Genomic DNA, 18,488 nt, shown 5'->3' with positions numbered 1-18,488 from the left:
TCAAACCAAAAGATTTGCTCAGCAGTTATTTACAGGCAGACCTGGACTTCTCCAACTCTTCACGCTATTTGAAATTGTCAAGTTAAATATCTAAGCGATGCTTGTATTTTCAGTTCTGAAGACTCAGTTGTCTCAGGTGGCTTCAGTGAGATTAAACCTTCTGATGGCAGGTAGTCCCTGCCTAATCTCTAAAATCTGTAGGACTAAGACCCATTTTTGCAAATATTACATTCAGATCTCACTGAGGTTCCTCACTAGCAGAAGGCAAATATATGTTGGGTGGGAAAACAACACAAACTAGAAAACACACCAAGGTGGGATTATATTTGTGTCTCAATCAGGACTAAAACTGAGAAAATTAGTTAGGCTAAAATTAATGTAATAATTATGATAGAAGGTCTCACCTAAATCTTCAAGAAGCTCCATCACAGCACATGCTGTAGGAGGAACTAGACAGTCATAGGAATCACCACGTACCAAGCGTCCTAGGTTTACATCAGATAATCTGCAGTGGAAAAATATGGCAAAAAAAAAAAAAACAACAAACAAACCATTAAGCAACATAAATCCTCAGTAACACTTGTAACATGGCTAACAGCTAATCCCAAAACAAAACACATTTCATAAAAGTGACTCCTTTGATAGTCATGTACTGTGGCTAATTTGTATCATCCCACATCCCAGCTAGACAAATACTGGGCCTCATGAGAGGCCAAGAAAGGGATCTGTAAATTAGAACAAGTTAACACAAGCCCACAATATGCTTTTGATTTCTTTGAAAAGACCCCATGTCCTGAATATACAGTATATAAAGATTAAAAAGATAATGATCAAAAGGACTTCAGCAAGACTTTACATTGATTCAGCAGCATCTTTTATCGCCGCTCAATAGCACAGCCAGACACATTGACTGAGGAATCCATTAATGAAAACCACAGGAGAAAATTGATTTTACAGAGCCATCAGCCTTAACTCTGCTAATATTATTTCTCAGTGCCTCACTTACCCATCCACATCCTTCTCTGGTTTCACAGCATTTAATACCTTACTGCTATACAAGCTTTCTGGGAGGTCAAGGGCAAGGCCCTGCACATTGGGATCCTCATTAAGTCTCAAGATTTCATTGACAATCTAGGAAGTTAATAAAAAGTATTAAAGATCAAAACAACAGACAGAAGAAGAATCTAATTAGAAGGGGCTAAAACCTATATTTTGAAACTACCTTACAGCCACCTTTGCTTCTCTCACATATTATTGCAACTTGTAAATGAAAAAGCAATAACCTACTTTCCTTGATTTATATTTCCATGGCTTACCAAATTAAACCACCCTGGCACTATGCTAAACATTTTGCTAAGCCAACACATACTACATGACATTATGCTGCCAAAAAGCATTTTGCCTTTCACTGTTTCAAATCTCAGCAAAAGCTCGACTGCATAACAACTTCAAAAGATGCTTTTGGAAATAAGAAGCCTGGGTTAAAACATAGTTCAGAATAGGATCCATCCCAACACAGAACATGGACAAAAAGTTATGACACTGGGAAAACCAATCATACAAGATAAAATTAATTTTATCAAGCCAGCATATATTGTTTCCAATTTTCCTTCTCAAAACACCCTGATCCTAACTGCAGACAGTCCTCTTGTGAAGGATTGTTATTTTGAAAAGGTACTGCACAAGTTTACGGATTTCAAGTACTGAACCAGATGCAAGTTCAGATGTTTTACAACTGATCATATTTGACATCCGAGACTGTACTACCTACCCTTGATTGCTTCACCTCTACAGTGCAATGCTGATCCATAGTGATTTATGCTATTCTGCTGTGACCAGGAAGAATACAATGGAATAAAACATGTTGAAGTTTTCTCAGGTGAGAAACGTCATGCGAGCACATCTTTCTGTCATATAACTAAAATCAGCGTGCAATCACCAAAGCTGTATAATTTAATTGGATTAACATCCAACAGAAAATTAGTATAAAGTTTTTGTCCTTAGCTAATACCACGCCTTCCTAAAATGCGTTTCATGTGAACTATTCAATATAATTGTGGATTATATTGCCCAAACACTTGATATGCAATCAACATTAAGCTAGGGGAACTTGGTAGGGGTTAGACCGCCTGCAACTCTGAACCAAGAGAATGTGACACTTTCATGTTAACAAAGATTATACAAGCACATCACTGGTATGGAAATGCCTCATTAGTTTGCTGACCTCTGAAACAACCAGGTCGTTATGAACTTTATTGAAAGTAAATTTCTTCAAATAACAAAAATACCCTGCCTTTCTCTTTACATACACAGCTCAGACACTTCCTAAGATACTACTTCAAAGTAACAGCAACTACTACTGCATACTCACTATATTTTTCCTGTTTCCTACCATGTTACTCAGCAGATAAAACACATTTACCAACAGAAAAGTGTATTCAATCTTCATTTCAAAAGCTCATCCTCCTTAAATGGGTAGCTGACTATTCACCATCCACAAAACTGGACTCCTAAAATTCTTCACAGTAAGTTCCTCTCAACATATCTGAAAGCTGTTCTTGAGATTACACTGCAAGCCAGTAACACTTTAAAAATGTACCAAATACAAAGCAGTACACAAAACCCACAAGCCCACAGGATTATCAAACTCGCCAAGGCCAGCTGGGAACAGTGGCATCTTTTACTACACATTCCTTTGGTGATTTTACTTTCAGATGCCTCAGGACCACGTATACTAATATGGTTTGCTGTACTTAAACATACTTGGTACTAGTGCTGTGCCTCCAACCTAATGCCTTCATCAAGGTAAGAATTCAGCCCGCTAGTGATTTGACGTGGATGATTTTTTTTTAATACATACTTTAAGCATTACAAGATCAATAAACATACAAATAAATTTAACACACCGTCCCCCTAAATCAATTAATCTTTAATTTCCCTGAATAACTTGGGCAAGAATCAAGTACAGTGACAAGAGCAACTGTGGGAGATGGGATACCTGTGCTGGTACGAGGGGATGCTTCAGTTAAATACCAGAGATAAAAACAAAAAATTACTCTGCTGATTCTGCCTCAGCTTGCTCGGCACAGCAGACAAGTCCATTAATTCCCTTTTTTCCTCCACACTTGCCAATAGCGGGATAATACTTACTGCTTGAACTAAGCCAGTCCCAACCCTAATTTGAGTTAATAGTGGTCAGTCACAGTGATAATGACCGTCAGCAATAAATACAAGTTTACGACGGAAGTGAAAAAGGAAGAGTCCTTCAGGTACTGCAGTTACCTCATCCTTGCTGCTGCCTTCAGGAAGACAGATGTGAATAACACGTAGACCAACCTGCAAAAATAAAATACTTGTAGTTACCAGAGGCAAGTAGCTCATGATTAATAACAAGTGTATCGGGTAAAGCTTACCTCTTTGGCAATGTTCTTGTTTATTTCTTGAATCGAATGATCATTATGTGCCTTAGGGAACAAAACAGAAACTGAGTTTTAAAATAGTAAATTTACATTTAAAAATGTGAGTGCACTAATGCACAGGTCTATGTAGTGAGGATCTTTGTGTCTACTGGTATTCAAAAAAGAAAAAGCCTAGCAATTCTAAGAAAGAAGCAGAAGGCCACGCAGTAAATTTCTTTTCAATTGGTTAGTTTAAGCGTGTGCTGATATTAGCTTGGTTTTTATAGACAAGAGTAGCAATTTCCTTAAGGTTAAGTTTACCATCTAGAAAGGTATTTCCTGCAGCGTTTCTGTATCATCTAACAACACTGGTTTGCCTGACCACCAAAAAAGAGGTATATCATTATCATCATGTATTACAGAGAGTTCTGTCAACACAGAAGCAAGAGAAGTTATCAGCTCCTCCCAATTGCCAGCAGACACCTGCGCTAGGACAGAAGCATCTCCTGGGCAGATTTACTTGGGAGACCATCTCACCCAGGAATCCTCTTCCCTGAGGTCTCTACACATATATCCATCATATATATTACAATATTTAATCGTAATAATTACCACTAAATTTTACTCTTCAAGTTACTCTTGAATCTTAGGAGGCTCTTCAAATATTTTAATATAGTGCAACAATAAAACTGAGAATTCAATATCCAAACTAGAAACCTCTTACCAACAGGTCAGTGAGGGTTCCACACTCAAAAATATTAGTGGCTTTGTGACAAAATTAATAAAACACTTCTCACAGCTATATGACTATATATAAAACCTATCTTCCAACCCAGAAAACAGGATCAAAATAAAAAGGGTTCGTTACAATTTGATGAACACATTCTACATAGCTTTTTCCACAAGACTTAGTGCCAGTGACTTCCCATCAGAGTTGAGCCACTCACTCTGTGGTTAGCTGTCAGCACTGGCTTTGACTGTCACTAGCATCACCCAAAATGATTTGGGTTCAAGCCTACAACAATTTACCAACCTGTTAATCCCAAATGGTTCAAGACTGTTGACAATAAAAAAAAAAAAAAAAGAGCATTTAAAAGGACAGGCTCTGTGGAGAGAGGCAGCTCCCGAGAGGGAATGAGGGCTTGGCCTCCATCCCCCAGCACTGCCTGCATCCCTGGTGCCACACTACCAGTCTCCCACTACCCAAATCTGGCAGCTGGGGGCAAGGGGCAGCACAAAGGCTGCTTCGTTGAGAACACATGTGGAGCTCACACAGCAGTGAGGGAAGAAGAGACAGGCCTAATGACAGCTCAGCAGCTGCTTCCCTCTGCCAGTAGACGTGGAACTGTATCCCCACACTGACACATACACACCAGGACTGCTCGAGAGGTTTAACTGGGATGGAGCGACTGGTGGTACTGTGGTGTCCTCCATAACATGCCTGCCCCTGCGGCACCAGCTGGTGAGCGCTCACTTCATGGAAGCACAGAAGGTCCTTGCCCTGAACTGGTTCCCATCACAACCCATGGAGCAGCACAGGCGAGGCCAGAGCTCAGGATGTGGGCAGGGCAGGGGGTGCAGGGGAGCTGGCAGTGCTTCACCGAGCTTTGCAGGGCAATAGCTCCACTGCTAAGAAGGATTCTGCTGCTATATATTAGGTTTCAGCTTCAATAAAAGTAAGAAGCAGCCACCAATCATTTTTTGCTGTTGCACAGCTCCAGCCAAGGTTCAACACATAGTAAGCACATCCACGTATCAATCTCGGTATCAGTTCAGGTTCAGATGGCTTGAGAGGAAAAGAACACGTCTAAAACCATTCAAGAGCGGGCTGTCTGCAACTCCTCATTCCCAGTACTGCTGCAAAGGTGGTGTCACATTATGCCAACTGCTGTTACTCCCCGAAGCGACTGGCAAAGGAGATGATTTCATTGCCCTCCCTGTGCTCCTCTGGGTGCAATGCAGCACGTGGAGAGCAGGATGAATCTTAATGCTCTGCCCACATTACCCAGTAAAGCAGTGCACCACAAGAGCATTCATAGACTAAAACAAGTCTTTGTACCAACAAATACACATCTAAAATGAGTTCTGCTGCAGTCCTTACAAATGAACTAGATAGAGCAACTGACAGCTGAAGGACATTGTTTGGGTGAATTTCATCCAGAAGGATCCATATGCCTCTACATCCATCTCATGATGCAAACCAAGTGAGGTAAATGGGGACAAAAGGGACATTAATTTAAAGCACAACCATGACCCAAACCAAAACACTGATGTAGATGCATCCCAAATTATACTGCAAGTGAGTGGGAACCTCTCCCTCCTACCCTAATAATGTCCTTTCCCAGGTGCCAGAATAAAACACTCATGTGGCCCTGCAGAAAACCAGACTCAGGACCTGGTGTGGCTGAACAGAAACAGCCCCAGATGCCTCCAGCCCACAGTGGATCAATCCAGCTGACAGTGCAACTGGATGTAGACAAGACAGGGGTGAGAAACAACACGTTGCTGAGAGGACAAATCATTGCTTTTCCAGCAATCCTTAAACTTACAGCCTTAGAGGGCTATTTGAAAACACTAACAGCAATTACCTAGGGAAAGCTTGTTCACTCAGCCTCTCTAGAAGATCTACTGAAATAAAGTTGGTGCATCATTTCTTAGATTCACTAGTACTATTTAAAAAATATTTATAGTTAGATTTGAAAATTAAAAACTACTGGATCAAAGATTCAGTGTGTGCCAACTCAGAACCAACAGGACCATCCTAGGAAACAGGACAAGAACGTTTCTGACTGCACAGCTCTGGGTCCCACTCTGAATGACAAACATCCCCAGTTTGTTGGCCCAAAAGCTGATGAAATCTGAAAAGGAACATCCCAAATTTTCAGGAAAAGCAATCCCCATCTCTGAGTTAGTTTGCTTATTTCAAAGATAGCAGTGCCAGTGGGATGGGAAGGGAAGCTCTTCACAGGTTAGTAATACAACAGCTCTCAACTACTATGAGATTGCTTCACCTCAGAAAGTGCTGCTACTTCTAAAGGATACTGACATTTTACACAGAGCACTTATTTCACACGAGCCCCTTTGAGCTCACTGGGACTTTTCAGTGTGGTTTCCCTCTCCTTAGGACAGTAGTAATGCAGCCATAAGCTACAGCTGCACAAAGGCAACAAGGTTGGCAGGAAGCAGCAGGGTCTTTCCTTAACCATGGCGATATTATTTCAGGGGTGGAAGGCAAAGGGAGGCCACATTTTCAGGCATGTAAACACTTTTTTCAGGACTGCAACAAAAGCTTCCTTCAAGCTAAATAAAGGTTGAGAACAACTGCTTTAACTTAAGTACGTCAATCAACTTCGACAACCTCTGAGAAAAGGAGATCTGTACTTACAACGGGGAAGACTGTTAACAAAGGGAGGAAGGGCTGAAATCGTTCCCTTTCTTTGCAAACCCTTCCCATAGCCTGAATTTTGTTGTGGCTGTTTCAGGCCTGGTGAAGAGCTTGTGAGACTGAGATTCCTCCCTCAATCTACAGTCTGGTAGGATCACCTCCTCCTATCGCTTTGCTTAAATAAAAATTACTTTTTGCATGGTGTGGTTCTGAAGTTTCAGACAAGCAATGGTACTGAAGGGGATCTCTCGCAGCCAGCGAGCAAACAGACATACTTTACCTGAATAATGGCAAGCGTTGGCTCAAGCCGAGGGTTTTCTCTCTTAAGAGAGGCCAAGGATTTCTTTGCATTCTCGGTGATTTTGCTGCAACACAGTAATAACAGGCAAATCTTTAGCAAAATAAATCTTCCTAACATCAGTCAGCAGAAATCTACCTCAGTCAGCAATATGGAATAAATGCTTAGGTGCATATGCTTTTAATCACCAAAATGACTTATGGATGTAAACGATGAAGGCTGGCATTCTGCAGGCCTGTACAGAAAACCTTCAGAGACCAAAATACCTTTGTTTTACAGCTACGTGCGTCACTGCTCCAACATGCCCAACACTTTATAGCTAGCCTATGCTATTTCATGAGAAGGCTTGTCCAGCCCCACCGCGGGACGCGCAGCAGGGAACCACCCCCCCCAGTCCTCGGCTCCGGTGGATCCTTCGTTCCCACACCCCAGGCCCAGGTGGTGACAGAAGCAGAGGCTTTTACACTTGGGGCTGCTCCAGCTTAACCCAGGCAGCACCAGCAGCAACGTTGGCACTTTTCATGGATGCGATTCAAAACTGCGGGCAGCTGGGAGACAGAGGAGCTCTGTTTGCTGCCCTGCTTCTTGGAAAAAAAAAAAAAAAACAAACAAAAAACAGTGTCAGCCAGGCACTGGGAATGCCTTCTGGAAAAATTTTTGGGATAAGTGGCCGCTGGCTCTCCTCTGTTACCTTCTGCACATGCTGATGCTACTTACCCAGCAAGGAAAGAGGAGACCCCCTGAAAGATGTCTGTATGTCTGTCTCCCACAGCAGACTAACAGAGGAAAACGCAGCCCAGAGTGGGTTTTTGCTATCTCATCCCCCCCCCGCCCCACCTTGCAGAAGCCGATGCAGGTCAGTGCCGTGGCAGACACTGTCCTAGCTAAAGTTAAATGGGGGGTGAGAGGGGGTTGCCACGACACACGTTTTCCAGGCACACGTCCACGCGCAGCCTCACCTGAACCACCGTCGCGTAACTCCCGCTCCGCTCGCAAAAAAAAAAAAAAAAAAAAAAAAAAAACGGCAAAAAGCCACGGCAAAAAAAACCCAGCGGTGGCTGCGGGGGGGTGGGGGGACACGACGCACGACATTTTACCACGAGGTCGCCTCCGCTCCCCAGCGGCTCATCACACACCACCCCACCTCCCCCCCAAAAAGCCAACCCGACGCACCTGTGGAGGAACCCCCCCTCCCCTCAAAATCCCCCTTTACCACCCCCCCCCCTACACACACACACACACGCGGTTGCATCAGCCGGCGCCGGATCCCCACGTGCGCCGCCTCTTACCGCGCCGCCGCCGCCGCCGCGCCGCCCCCCCCCGGCACCGGCCCGCTCAGCCCCCGGCTCGGCCGCACCGGCCCGCTGGGCCCCCGGCTCGCCGGGAGCAGCCCCGGGGCCAGGCAGCGCCGCAGCGCCGCGGGCCTCATCGCTCCGGCGGGATGCGGCTGCGGCGGGGCCGGGAGCCGGGCGAGGGGAGCCGGGGAGCGCCGCCCCCGGGCCGCCCCCGCCGCTCCGCCCCGTTCGCTTCCGCCTGCCCGCGAGGGGAAGGAAAAAAAAAAGAAAAAAGAAAAAAAAAAAAAAAAAAAAGAAAAAAAGAAAACCCACCCCCAAACATCACCTGCGACCGACAGAAAGCACCACCTCCCTCCTCCCCTCGCCCCCCATGAACGGAACGCCAAAGCTTTTGCATACTCAACGTTTATTAAAAATAGTATGAAATGGTCCCTGGGAGAAGTTACACGCTATTAGAAGTCCCTTTTTTTCTGTTTTGTTTTTGTTCTGTTTTCTCTTTTTTTTTTTTTTTTTTTTTTTTCCCCTTCCCAACTTCACTGATTGCATGAGATGCGAGTTAAACCACATCCCCCTAGCCGTTTAAACAAATCTAGACGTGCGCAGGTAAAGCACAGATTTAACTTCTATTCATATTTACAATACTTTACAAGCTATATTAAATAAATACGGGCTCTGCTACACTTCGGCATCTTAAATATGTACAACATTATTTCTCAGTCAGATTTTACTAGATAGATGCAGGTCCTATCACAGTGGATGTGCTGACTGTAACAAGTATCCCTGTGGTACGAGCTAGTGAGTACCATGACCAACCAGCCCTCAAAATAACAATTCCTAGCCAATGCGAGATACATGCAGTAAATAATTTAATCCATTCTAACAAATTCAAGTCCTTAAATCTTAGTCTACAGGTAATTAGCTGTACACTGATAACTTCAGTTTTCCTCATGGTAACCAATGTAGTAAATAGTCATTCTGGAAGTACAGAGCTCGATAGCTGAAGGGAGCGATACATGGTTAGTAAAAATAGTATTTCAGTGAAACTCCTTTATTTATCAGTATGTTTAACTCAGTACTGGCTTTACCCACGTAATCTGAAGATTTTAAGCACCTAAAAAGAACAACAGTCACACAAGATGATCAGTGTAGACATATTCAGGCTTTCTCTTATGTTTTCAAGTAACAGAATACAAAGCTGTGCAATGAAGATAGCAAAGGGGTATAAGTGTGCATCACATCGGAAAGCCTGTTCTTGTTCTAAATGGCAGCTTTTATTCTACACATTATTTGCAAAAGAATGGAATGTATTCTCCTTTTTTTTTTTTTTTTTTTAAGCTACTTTTATTGTACATAATTGGATTAGAGTAAGCCCTGGCTGGTTTAGAAAATACATATTTTACCTCTGTCTGCCAGGGAGGGTCACTTCCTACTACAGGAGACACATTCCAGGGGAAGGCAGCTTGTCAATTCAACGGGCAGTATTGCTGAACCACCCAATGGGCCCAACGTGCCCCATGATTAATATTTCACCCCAGCATCTGGCCAAGCCTCATTCTCTCAGGGTTACTGACTTCAGGGCCCAAACAAATGCCCTGAAGGCCACTCCATATAAAATACAGCTACTTCACAAACTCACACATAGCAGCTTTCAGCTGCTGGGCTCTAAGCCACAAGATACTCAAATTTTGCCTGAACGTCACAAATGCCAAACCATCACTGGAGGTACCAAAGCTGGCCTAGCCATCTTCTCAAGCAGCAGAGCTCTCCTTCTACTGCCCAAAACACCCTCCAGGAAGGGACTGCATCACATCCACAGGTTCACAGAGAGCTGCCACTGCCCATCCTCTGCCTACTATGCAGTTACAGAAAGTAGGAAAGGCTTCAGACACAGAGCTATCAGTCTGGCATCCCTCACAAGCACTAGAAGTAGATTTTGTTTAAAACGTAAGAAGCCTGTTCTAAAGTCATGTAGTGTATGCATTGGTCCCACAGACTTGGAATCTGTCTGATGAAAAGTAACGTGCAAAAAGTTATGTGCAATCACACACGTAGCATGTTGGTGTAATTACCAGAACCCTGATCAGAAATCTGCACAGTCACGGGAGTAGCGGCTCAGCTAAATGCTCTCAGATGTAACCAGAGTAATCACGTGGGTATTTTGGACACAGGACACTGGTCACCAACTCAGAAGTCCAAATACTAAGGTTTTCACAGGATAAAATGGTTTAAGAGTCAAATGGTACCACATCTGGTTCGATGGTAAGAACCGAAGGGTATCACACCTAACAAGGGAAGAGATGCAGAGATTAAATAGGAGATGAGAAGTCCACCTGCACTATGGAGCGAGACACCAGACAGTGCGCACGTGGCCTTTTTCACTTCCTGAATTCTAAACCATTTAAAAAAAAAAGATACATTTCACATCTATGTACAACATTACTGTGATACAATGCCTGATTGTGTAATATTATGGAAATACATAATGCCAGTACTGATTGTCCTAATATATACTCTGTCATGATAAGGCAGTACAGCTAGAAATTACTGAAAGCATCAAGCAAAGCTACTTGAACTGAGACACTGAAACTTTTCCCTTAAAGACTGGACAATATTCTGCTGATTAGGAGACGGTACTCTCCACAGGTAGTCGTTCAGTTTATCTGAATCACTGTATGCAGTCAGATACGGGGTAAGTGCGTGTTTGCTGCCGGCAGACTTTGCAGGAGTACAGGAGACAGTTTTGCCGCAGAGTGTTTCAGGAGCAGCGTCTGCATTACGCAATTTAGGATCCGATTTCCTTGTTTGGTTCTGAGAAGTCTCCAAGTCAGATCCCTCATCTTCAGACTTTATTTCAACATAGTCGTCATCATCCCCTTCTTCTTCAGTATCTTTGAAATTCGAAAGATAGTTCTGAGTGGCCATCTGTGCCGTCAGAGGGGAGCCCCTGTTCACTCTCAGGACCTTTTGAGAATCCTGCAGAATCATATCTGAACAGCTTTCAGGGATCTGCTTTCTCATATCAGGCCCTGTACATCCGGGGGCAATACCGGGTGTTTGATGGCTGTTGAATCTGAAGGTCCTGTTCGAATGGAGCTTTTTCTTGTCCATTTCATTAGGATATACGATTGATTCTCCAGACCTGTTGACCAGAATTGAGGAAGATGACTGTGACCTGCTGTATGCCTGCGGTTTTACATTGCTTACTCTTCTCCCGAGGGAGTTATAGATGTGATCTTGATGTAAATTTTCTTTGTTCGGTTGGCTTATAATGGCGCTCCACCTCTGCGCCGGGACATGCAAACGGTTAGAAATCTGAAGGGAAGGTACTGAGCCAGCTGACGGCAACTGCCTTGAGTTGCTTTTTGTACCAGCTTCTGTATACGAGCTCTTGGACTTTGAGTCTTGGGATTCAGACCATGGAGAGAAGTCAGCCAGCTCGCCGTTACTGTACGTAGAATGCAAAAGCCAATCTTCTGCTCTTGAGCATTCACTGGCAGCCTGGGAACAGGGAGGAGATGCAGCCACAGGCGTGGAAAACCTCCCAGCTGATGGTTCCTGAGGAGTGGCCCAGGCTTCTTTTTGGACCTTAGGTGAACTTTCTCTAAAGACGATTTGGTCATAAAGCTGGGAATATTCTGCTATTCTGGCACCTAGAAAGGAGAGAGAATTAACTTTGCAGATGCAAGCAATCCATCCAAATGAGTCCTGTGAAAACTTAAAAAGCTCAAAATGCTTTGTATTGGTCAAGAGAAAAGTTTACAGCTGTGTCAATATCTTCAGCCTCAACAAAGTAACATGAAACAAGGGAGGCTGGAAGAAACTAGCATTGGGATTCGGTACATTGTAACGAGAAAAAGAAGCATAAAATACATTAAAACAACAAACAGTCATGCAGGACACAATGTAGCACACAGTTCCAATAATACGCTGCTTGTTTTGTGTTAAAATAGAAAAGAACATTCTGAAAATGGCATGGTAAGTAAGATATTTAGAGACTTTTATAAATACCACTAGAAGGCAAGAATGTTGCTCTAATGCGTGGAGGCTGCTGGCTCCACATCTTCAATTTGTTCCAACTGACCATGGACAAAAGTAGTTCCAAAGCTGTTGCATATCCATGACTTTGCATTATCATTAGATAGAGCACGACCCCCAGCTCTTTCTTATCTGACCCCATTGCTTATGCTTATAGGCATGATGTAGATGATACCTGAGCAAATGTACATGACTTGTTAGGAGGTGAACCGACCTGAAAAGAAACCTTTTTAAGTCAAACTCTGAAGATCACACTATTAAAGGAACTGCTTTTCTGTAAAGAGGCCAATAGTGCTTCAGGCATGATTTCTATTTCCAATCTCAGCTGAATTCATCTTTCCTGACACTACCCACTATTCTTCCTAATTTTATCAAGTAACAACAAGAATTGAGATATAAAGCACTATTCATGTTAGAAGCAGCCACAGAGAACTCATTTCAGTTGTAAAACAGAAAATACAATACTGATACTCAACTAACAAGGTGGGGAGAATGTGTCATCTTTCAGTTCAGTACACAAATTTCACTTAAAGTTACTAAAGAAATGTATTCGGTTAGAAATATTTTTAACATACCAATAGCAGGACCCCCTTGTTTCTTCTCCTCCAGGATAGCAGCAAGGTCTTTGTGTTTCAGTTTCTGTTGTCTGCTAGCTGGCTGTTCCTGCTCTGGACTTTTAACTTTCAAAAGCTGGTTAGCCTTCTTAATTTTTTGACTATATTGTCTGGCCATCATAAAAACTTTGTTCTTTGTTTTATCCACAACAGCCAAGTCATTTTCCATACCCTCTGCATGTACATTGGACAGAACACTGTTGGCGGATTCGTATGGGCTATCTACAAAAGGCATCTCACTGGAGAAGGAAGACCTGTTCAGACTTATGAAAGAGTTCTCCTTGCATGGTGTAGTGTCTTCAAGCCTGAGATTAGCCTCACTTATGGTAGCAGCCCTGGGCTTCACAGTTTTAGGGAAAACAGGAGTTTCTGGCAGAGAGAGAGTAGACAGTGAGTGCTCTACATCTTTACTCAGTTCAGGTGTACTACCAGCATGCAGTCTTTCCTGCATATCATCCTTACAAACAGGAAAGGCTGCAAGGAGTCTGTCCCTTGTCTTTTCCTCATTCTTCTTTATGTAGTTCTCCAGGTCATTCCAAATCTCGTCTACTTCCTCTGAGAGTTTATCTGCTGCAGACTTATGGGACAGTGAATCTGAGTTGGAGGAGCTATCTACTAAGCTCAAATAGTCATTGTCGACAGGAGCGCGATGGTAAGGACTTTCATCTTCACTGAACTGAAGACTCTCTTCTGAAACAAACTGCCGTAGACTGTCACAACATGCAAAGTCTTTTTCCAGGCCCAGAAAACTCCTCCTTCTAGAGCATTTTGAAGGATCACATTTAAAATTCAATAGCGGTGTTTCTGGAAGCACTATGGTGTCATAGATGTTGTCTTCAACGATCCTGAGCTCATCCAAACTTGAAGTAGGTGCTTCTCTACTGAGTAGTATCTCATCCCTACTAGCCCGAATGGAGGCCCTGTTTTGATTTGCTGTCCTCTTTTTGGAAGGTGAATCTAAGCTGCGTTTACTTTCGGCCTCGTAGAGAGAGTCTCTAGCAGACCTCTGGGGACCACGGTCTATCTCCTCCCTTCTTGTCAGACCCATTAGCTTTAAGTCTTCATAGCTTATATTATCATAAACATGTTCGATATCATCGATGGTCAGCTCCTCCAAAGATTCGGGATATGCACTGATATTGCTCACCTCTGCTCTCTTCACTTCCCTTCGAGAACCACGCTCCCCTATTTTATACCTTGTGCTGGCTGGACACGTGTTACTTTCACCAGCACTACTGGCCCGCCTAACAATTTTGTGACGAGTGGGGCTGGAAGTCTCGTTCTGATGCGCGACCCCCAAGTGCCAGCTGCAGGGACGCCCAGAAGAACCCCTCCTTTCTCCACCCACAGCTGAACTAGCATTGGACGTCGACACTGATGGTACAAACATCTGATAATCGTCTTCGTCATCTTCATTCTCATAAGGTGGGCGCCGGCTGGGAAACAATGCCTGTCTGATCTGATGGTCAGTCCAGATGTTTCTGACAGAGGCACTTCCCCCCAGGATATTCATGATTAGTGAGTTGCTCTGGGGTGTGCTGAATTGTCTAGGTGACTGTGGCCGTCCAGCTGTGCAGGAAAATGGAAGATCACTATTCAACTGGGTTGACTCTTCATCTGACGGGTCCTTGGAGCTCTGTGGAGATTTGAAATACACAAGTAACATTAGTCTATCCCCTGTAGTAATACAGCGATTCCCTCCAATTCACAGAACTGCCACAGCACCAGCGCATCCCACAGCACGGAGTCAGGTGGAGCTGGGCAGGGCGAGGAGGCTCCTTGTGAAGAGTCCAACACCAGACTGCTTTGCCTCCTAATCCTTACCATGGCTCAGTGTTCACGCTTGGCATTTAATAACACCTTAATTCAAATACAAGACAGTGGCTTATGTTAACGCATGAGTAATTAAAGGCAAATTTGTTTGGCAGAAGTTAGATTAAAGCTTTTATGCTAACTCTGCAGCTTCACAGTTGGATTAAGCTAATCTGACTCTGGGTTTGTGCCAACAATTTTGTTCTCCTCCCTTTCCCATTGCCTATAAACCTAGCAGAAAGGTATGTTATGCTCTCTAGCACATGCCACTAGAAATTTCATTTTCCTTTTGGAGTAAATTTTCATCCAGCTCCGCTAGCAGATCTAATTTACAGCAAGACCACACGCCTGCCAATGCTAATGTGAAGGATGCTGTAGATGTTCATAGCCAGGAGCTGGGAAAAAGAGAGAAAGATAATTCCTTTTGGCTTAAGTTAACGCTGATTGGTTTGGTTAACTGTTTCTTTTCCCTGCGCCAAAAAGAATAGCCTTTCATCATACAGATAAATATTTCAATTATAAGAATATTAATACATGACATAAACAGAAGAGGACTTATCTATCTACCTAGGAAAAACACAGATTTCTTTGCCATATCTATGATGCATAGCAAAATAGAAGTAAAAAACCCCATATATACCTGCGTTTCAGACTTGAGATTAACACTCCTCCGTTTTTCAACATTTTCAGCAGCTTGACTATTCAGTCTTTTTCTTCCCCCTTTAGATTTCTGTAGTGAGTTTTGCTGCACTCCCTGTGATTTAAAGGGTAAGAGGAAGGGAGGGGTAATAAAATCTACAGTTCTTTGTACAGTCTTGTTCAGAAGAATTACTAGCAGCCTAGAACAGGCCAGGTATCCACACTGAGAGGACAAAATGCTCATGAGTAGTCAGAGCACTGTCACAAGAATGATCCAGAGCCTAGAAAACTTTCTTTACAATAGCCCAATTACATTTATATCAGTCCATACAACTTGTCAAAAGGGGTCAAAAGCAGAACCTGTGTATAAAATATAGATGTAAAAGAATACATAGAAATTGCACAAGGGAAAGGGCTTTGTCTCACAGCCAAGGTTATAATAGCAGAAGGTAGTCACATAAAAATCCAATTTTCAAAGTTTTTTTTTTGTTTTAAAAAGGAGAGTAGATAGTGTCACTATCACTTGCAGTCTTGAAACCAGAAAGAGGTCTAAACTAAAAAAAATATGGTGTCATCCATATTCCCAGAAAAACAAACAAACAAAAAACCCCCCAACAAACAGAAGGCCAGAAGGTTACGTGTTGGGCAGTGTCCAAATTAACTCAGAGTGAAGGGCATTCATGGTGGAAACAGGGGGAATCTGAGAAAGTATTGTTGCCACACCTAGGATTAAACACTAAGGTACTAGTATGCATTATTATAATGATATTATTTAGCACTTACTCATTCTTTTGTTCTTAATCATGTCAGAAGAGGGAGAACTACAAGATACTGCACTATGCTGATACGAGATTCTATTTAATCAAAGATTTACAACGCAAATAGTGTAATTTCAAAGAAGAAATGTGCAGTAAGCTTCAAAGAGAATTTCAATAATGGGTTTTGGATAATTCACAAAATAAAAGGACCACACAAGGATATGATCTCATCATCAACTAAACCAAACTGAAAAATTAGATTCTTTAATATATCCATATTTCCAAGCCGGGCTTTTAGTCTTTCAGAAGTACTATACATGTAGAAACATCATGAAGAGTGAGGAAAACTACCACCTGTGCAGTAGTAACAGATAAAGATTCTCATTTTCAGAAATCCTACTCACAACTTCTCATATTAAAGTTCCCATGTTCCTAGCTACTGCCAGCAGCTCACACATCAAGAAACATCACATTACATGTGTCAGTGCCTGAATCTTAACTTAGTATTCAAGTCCTTGCTTTGCAGACCTGAAGGCACTGTTCCTGCATCTGACCTGAAATGGTTTCTTTTATGGCATCAGCTGGAGAAGCAAGGAAAGGTCAGTTGTGTGCAACAGGTAAAAGCAATAGCTTTCTGTCAGAACTAGGCTTGAGGACTGCAAAGGACTAAGTAAAATCTCTTTCAAGCAGTGAGGATTTCTTCCTCTGTAGAGAAGCTAATTTTACATCTTCTCTGTAAAGTGCAATGGAGTGTCATGTGAGGTCTAAATAAAAATATTTCTAAGGAGAGAAAGCTGTAAACACCTGTAACACATTCCTGACTCCTTGCTGTTTTACAGATAATTTTAATCTCTCTTGTATCCTCCCCAGGAAAAAAGGATGGTTTTTTTTTCCCTTCTTTTTCCTACCTGTTCAGATTCTTCTTCATCATCAGCATCAATCTGTTCTGTAGCAAAAGTCTGAGGATTTTCATCCTGATCGCTGCAGTAGGCTGGCTCAATGGACTCTTGAAATTGGCTCTCCAACCCACTGGGTTCCAATGGAACCTTTTTCCTAGAATTTATCAGGGCTTCATTTGATCCTAATTTGGTGGCTTGAGATAATAGGGCTCCTTCAATACTTATCCGCTTAAAAAAACACCACAAAACTTTGATTAGAAATTTATAGAGTTTATACATTTTAGTAAGACAGTGTTTTACATCGGATTTACAGAAAACATTTACGCTATGTTCAGTTAGTTGCACTGAAATGAGATTTATGAAGAAATAAGAAAAACAACCAGTACTTCTCCATAAAATATTTAGAACTGAAAAAAATATATGCAAAGACCCCCACCCCAATCATGGGCTTCAGTGTTACAGCACCCCAGTGAAGTCATATCTAATGTACCCTGTTTGTAAATCTTGCACACACACCCACTTTAAATTCCATTCCAAATAAAACCTTAGGACCTGAAATTCAATATGAGACTTTCAAACTGCACTGGGAACTTTATTACAAATTCCTACAGAAAATGTAAAACTTAGAAATGTTCCTTTCCATCTGCTTACGCTGTATCCGCTCTGTTTGGTCATATATTATGATTTATAGGTACGATATACAGATCAAAATAACCTGAAACTTTCCAGTCTTGTTTAATACATGCTTAGACAATATGCTCTGAAGAATAAACACTATCTTTATACACAGCAATTCTGTGATTATACTGGCATTTTTAAGTACCCTACAGATTTAGTAATAGATTGTACTGTATTGTAAAGCACAACAATATATGCATCAGTCATTTTTTCTGTATTAGAGATTTCCAAAATAGCTGTATTTCTATTGCCTTCATTCTAGTAATCTTATTGAAGAGGCTAAACAACATTTATGGTTTTGTTTCCATTCTTAAAATCAACACAAACAAGAGATGCAGATTCTATGGTAAATGATGTACTTTAAGTCATTTGAATGTGCTAAAACAAGAAGTTTTAGAAATGGCTTACCTTCTGCATATCTGGACTTATATCTGAAAGCAGAAATATATACTTCATCATAAGTGAATAATCAAATTGGTGTCAGTCATTTTAATGCTACACTAATATCCCAATTATGAATTCCCAAAAGGGGGTTAAATGCAGCAGCTATTGAGCAAACAGACTATAGGGTCTCTGATAAAACAGAGAAAGAATGAGCTTTACCACATTTCCACTTGAGGTCCTGATTTTGCAACATTAATATGATATGAGTAACTACTGACAACGGCCAAGGCTCT

The 18,488-nt window shown here is 42.2% G+C and overlaps 2 protein-coding genes across 7 annotated transcripts in view; both read right to left on the bottom strand.

The window, feature by feature from the left end:
- MTHFD1L (methylenetetrahydrofolate dehydrogenase (NADP+ dependent) 1 like) overlaps positions 1 to 8,563 on the bottom strand; it is a 155,985-nt gene extending 147,422 nt beyond the window's left edge. Inside the window, exons 1-6 of the mRNA XM_042795947.1 lie at positions 8,371 to 8,563; positions 7,064 to 7,148; positions 3,414 to 3,464; positions 3,283 to 3,336; positions 1,007 to 1,131; positions 405 to 505 (exon numbers count right to left, since the gene is read on the bottom strand). Of these exons, the coding sequence (XP_042651881.1) occupies positions 405 to 505; positions 1,007 to 1,131; positions 3,283 to 3,336; positions 3,414 to 3,464; positions 7,064 to 7,148; positions 8,371 to 8,510 (556 nt within the window). The 5' untranslated portion in view covers positions 8,511 to 8,563. The remainder of the gene's footprint in view (positions 1 to 404; positions 506 to 1,006; positions 1,132 to 3,282; positions 3,337 to 3,413; positions 3,465 to 7,063; positions 7,149 to 8,370) is intronic.
- A 202-nt stretch (positions 8,564 to 8,765) lies between these two features.
- The window catches only part of PLEKHG1 (pleckstrin homology and RhoGEF domain containing G1), a 130,253-nt gene continuing 120,530 nt past the window's right edge, over positions 8,766 to 18,488 (bottom strand). For all 6 annotated transcript variants that reach the window (XM_042795971.1, XM_042795972.1, XM_033011633.2 and 3 more), the window contains 5 exons: positions 18,220 to 18,242; positions 17,143 to 17,361; positions 15,478 to 15,591; positions 12,987 to 14,661; positions 8,766 to 12,026 (listed from right to left, as the gene is read on the bottom strand). In XM_042795971.1, coding sequence (XP_042651905.1) covers positions 10,930 to 12,026; positions 12,987 to 14,661; positions 15,478 to 15,591; positions 17,143 to 17,361; positions 18,220 to 18,242 — 3,128 coding nt within the window. In that variant the 3' untranslated portion in view covers positions 8,766 to 10,929. The remainder of the gene's footprint in view (positions 12,027 to 12,986; positions 14,662 to 15,477; positions 15,592 to 17,142; positions 17,362 to 18,219; positions 18,243 to 18,488) is intronic.

This window comes from Tyto alba, unplaced genomic scaffold (genome assembly GCF_018691265.1).
Source record: "Tyto alba isolate M040663 unplaced genomic scaffold, T.alba_DEE_v4.0 Super-Scaffold_22, whole genome shotgun sequence".
NCBI classification, from domain to species: Eukaryota; Metazoa; Chordata; class Aves; order Strigiformes; family Tytonidae; genus Tyto; species Tyto alba.
Note: the sequence above shows the minus strand (reverse complement) of the source record. Positions and strands in the feature narration are given on the sequence as shown.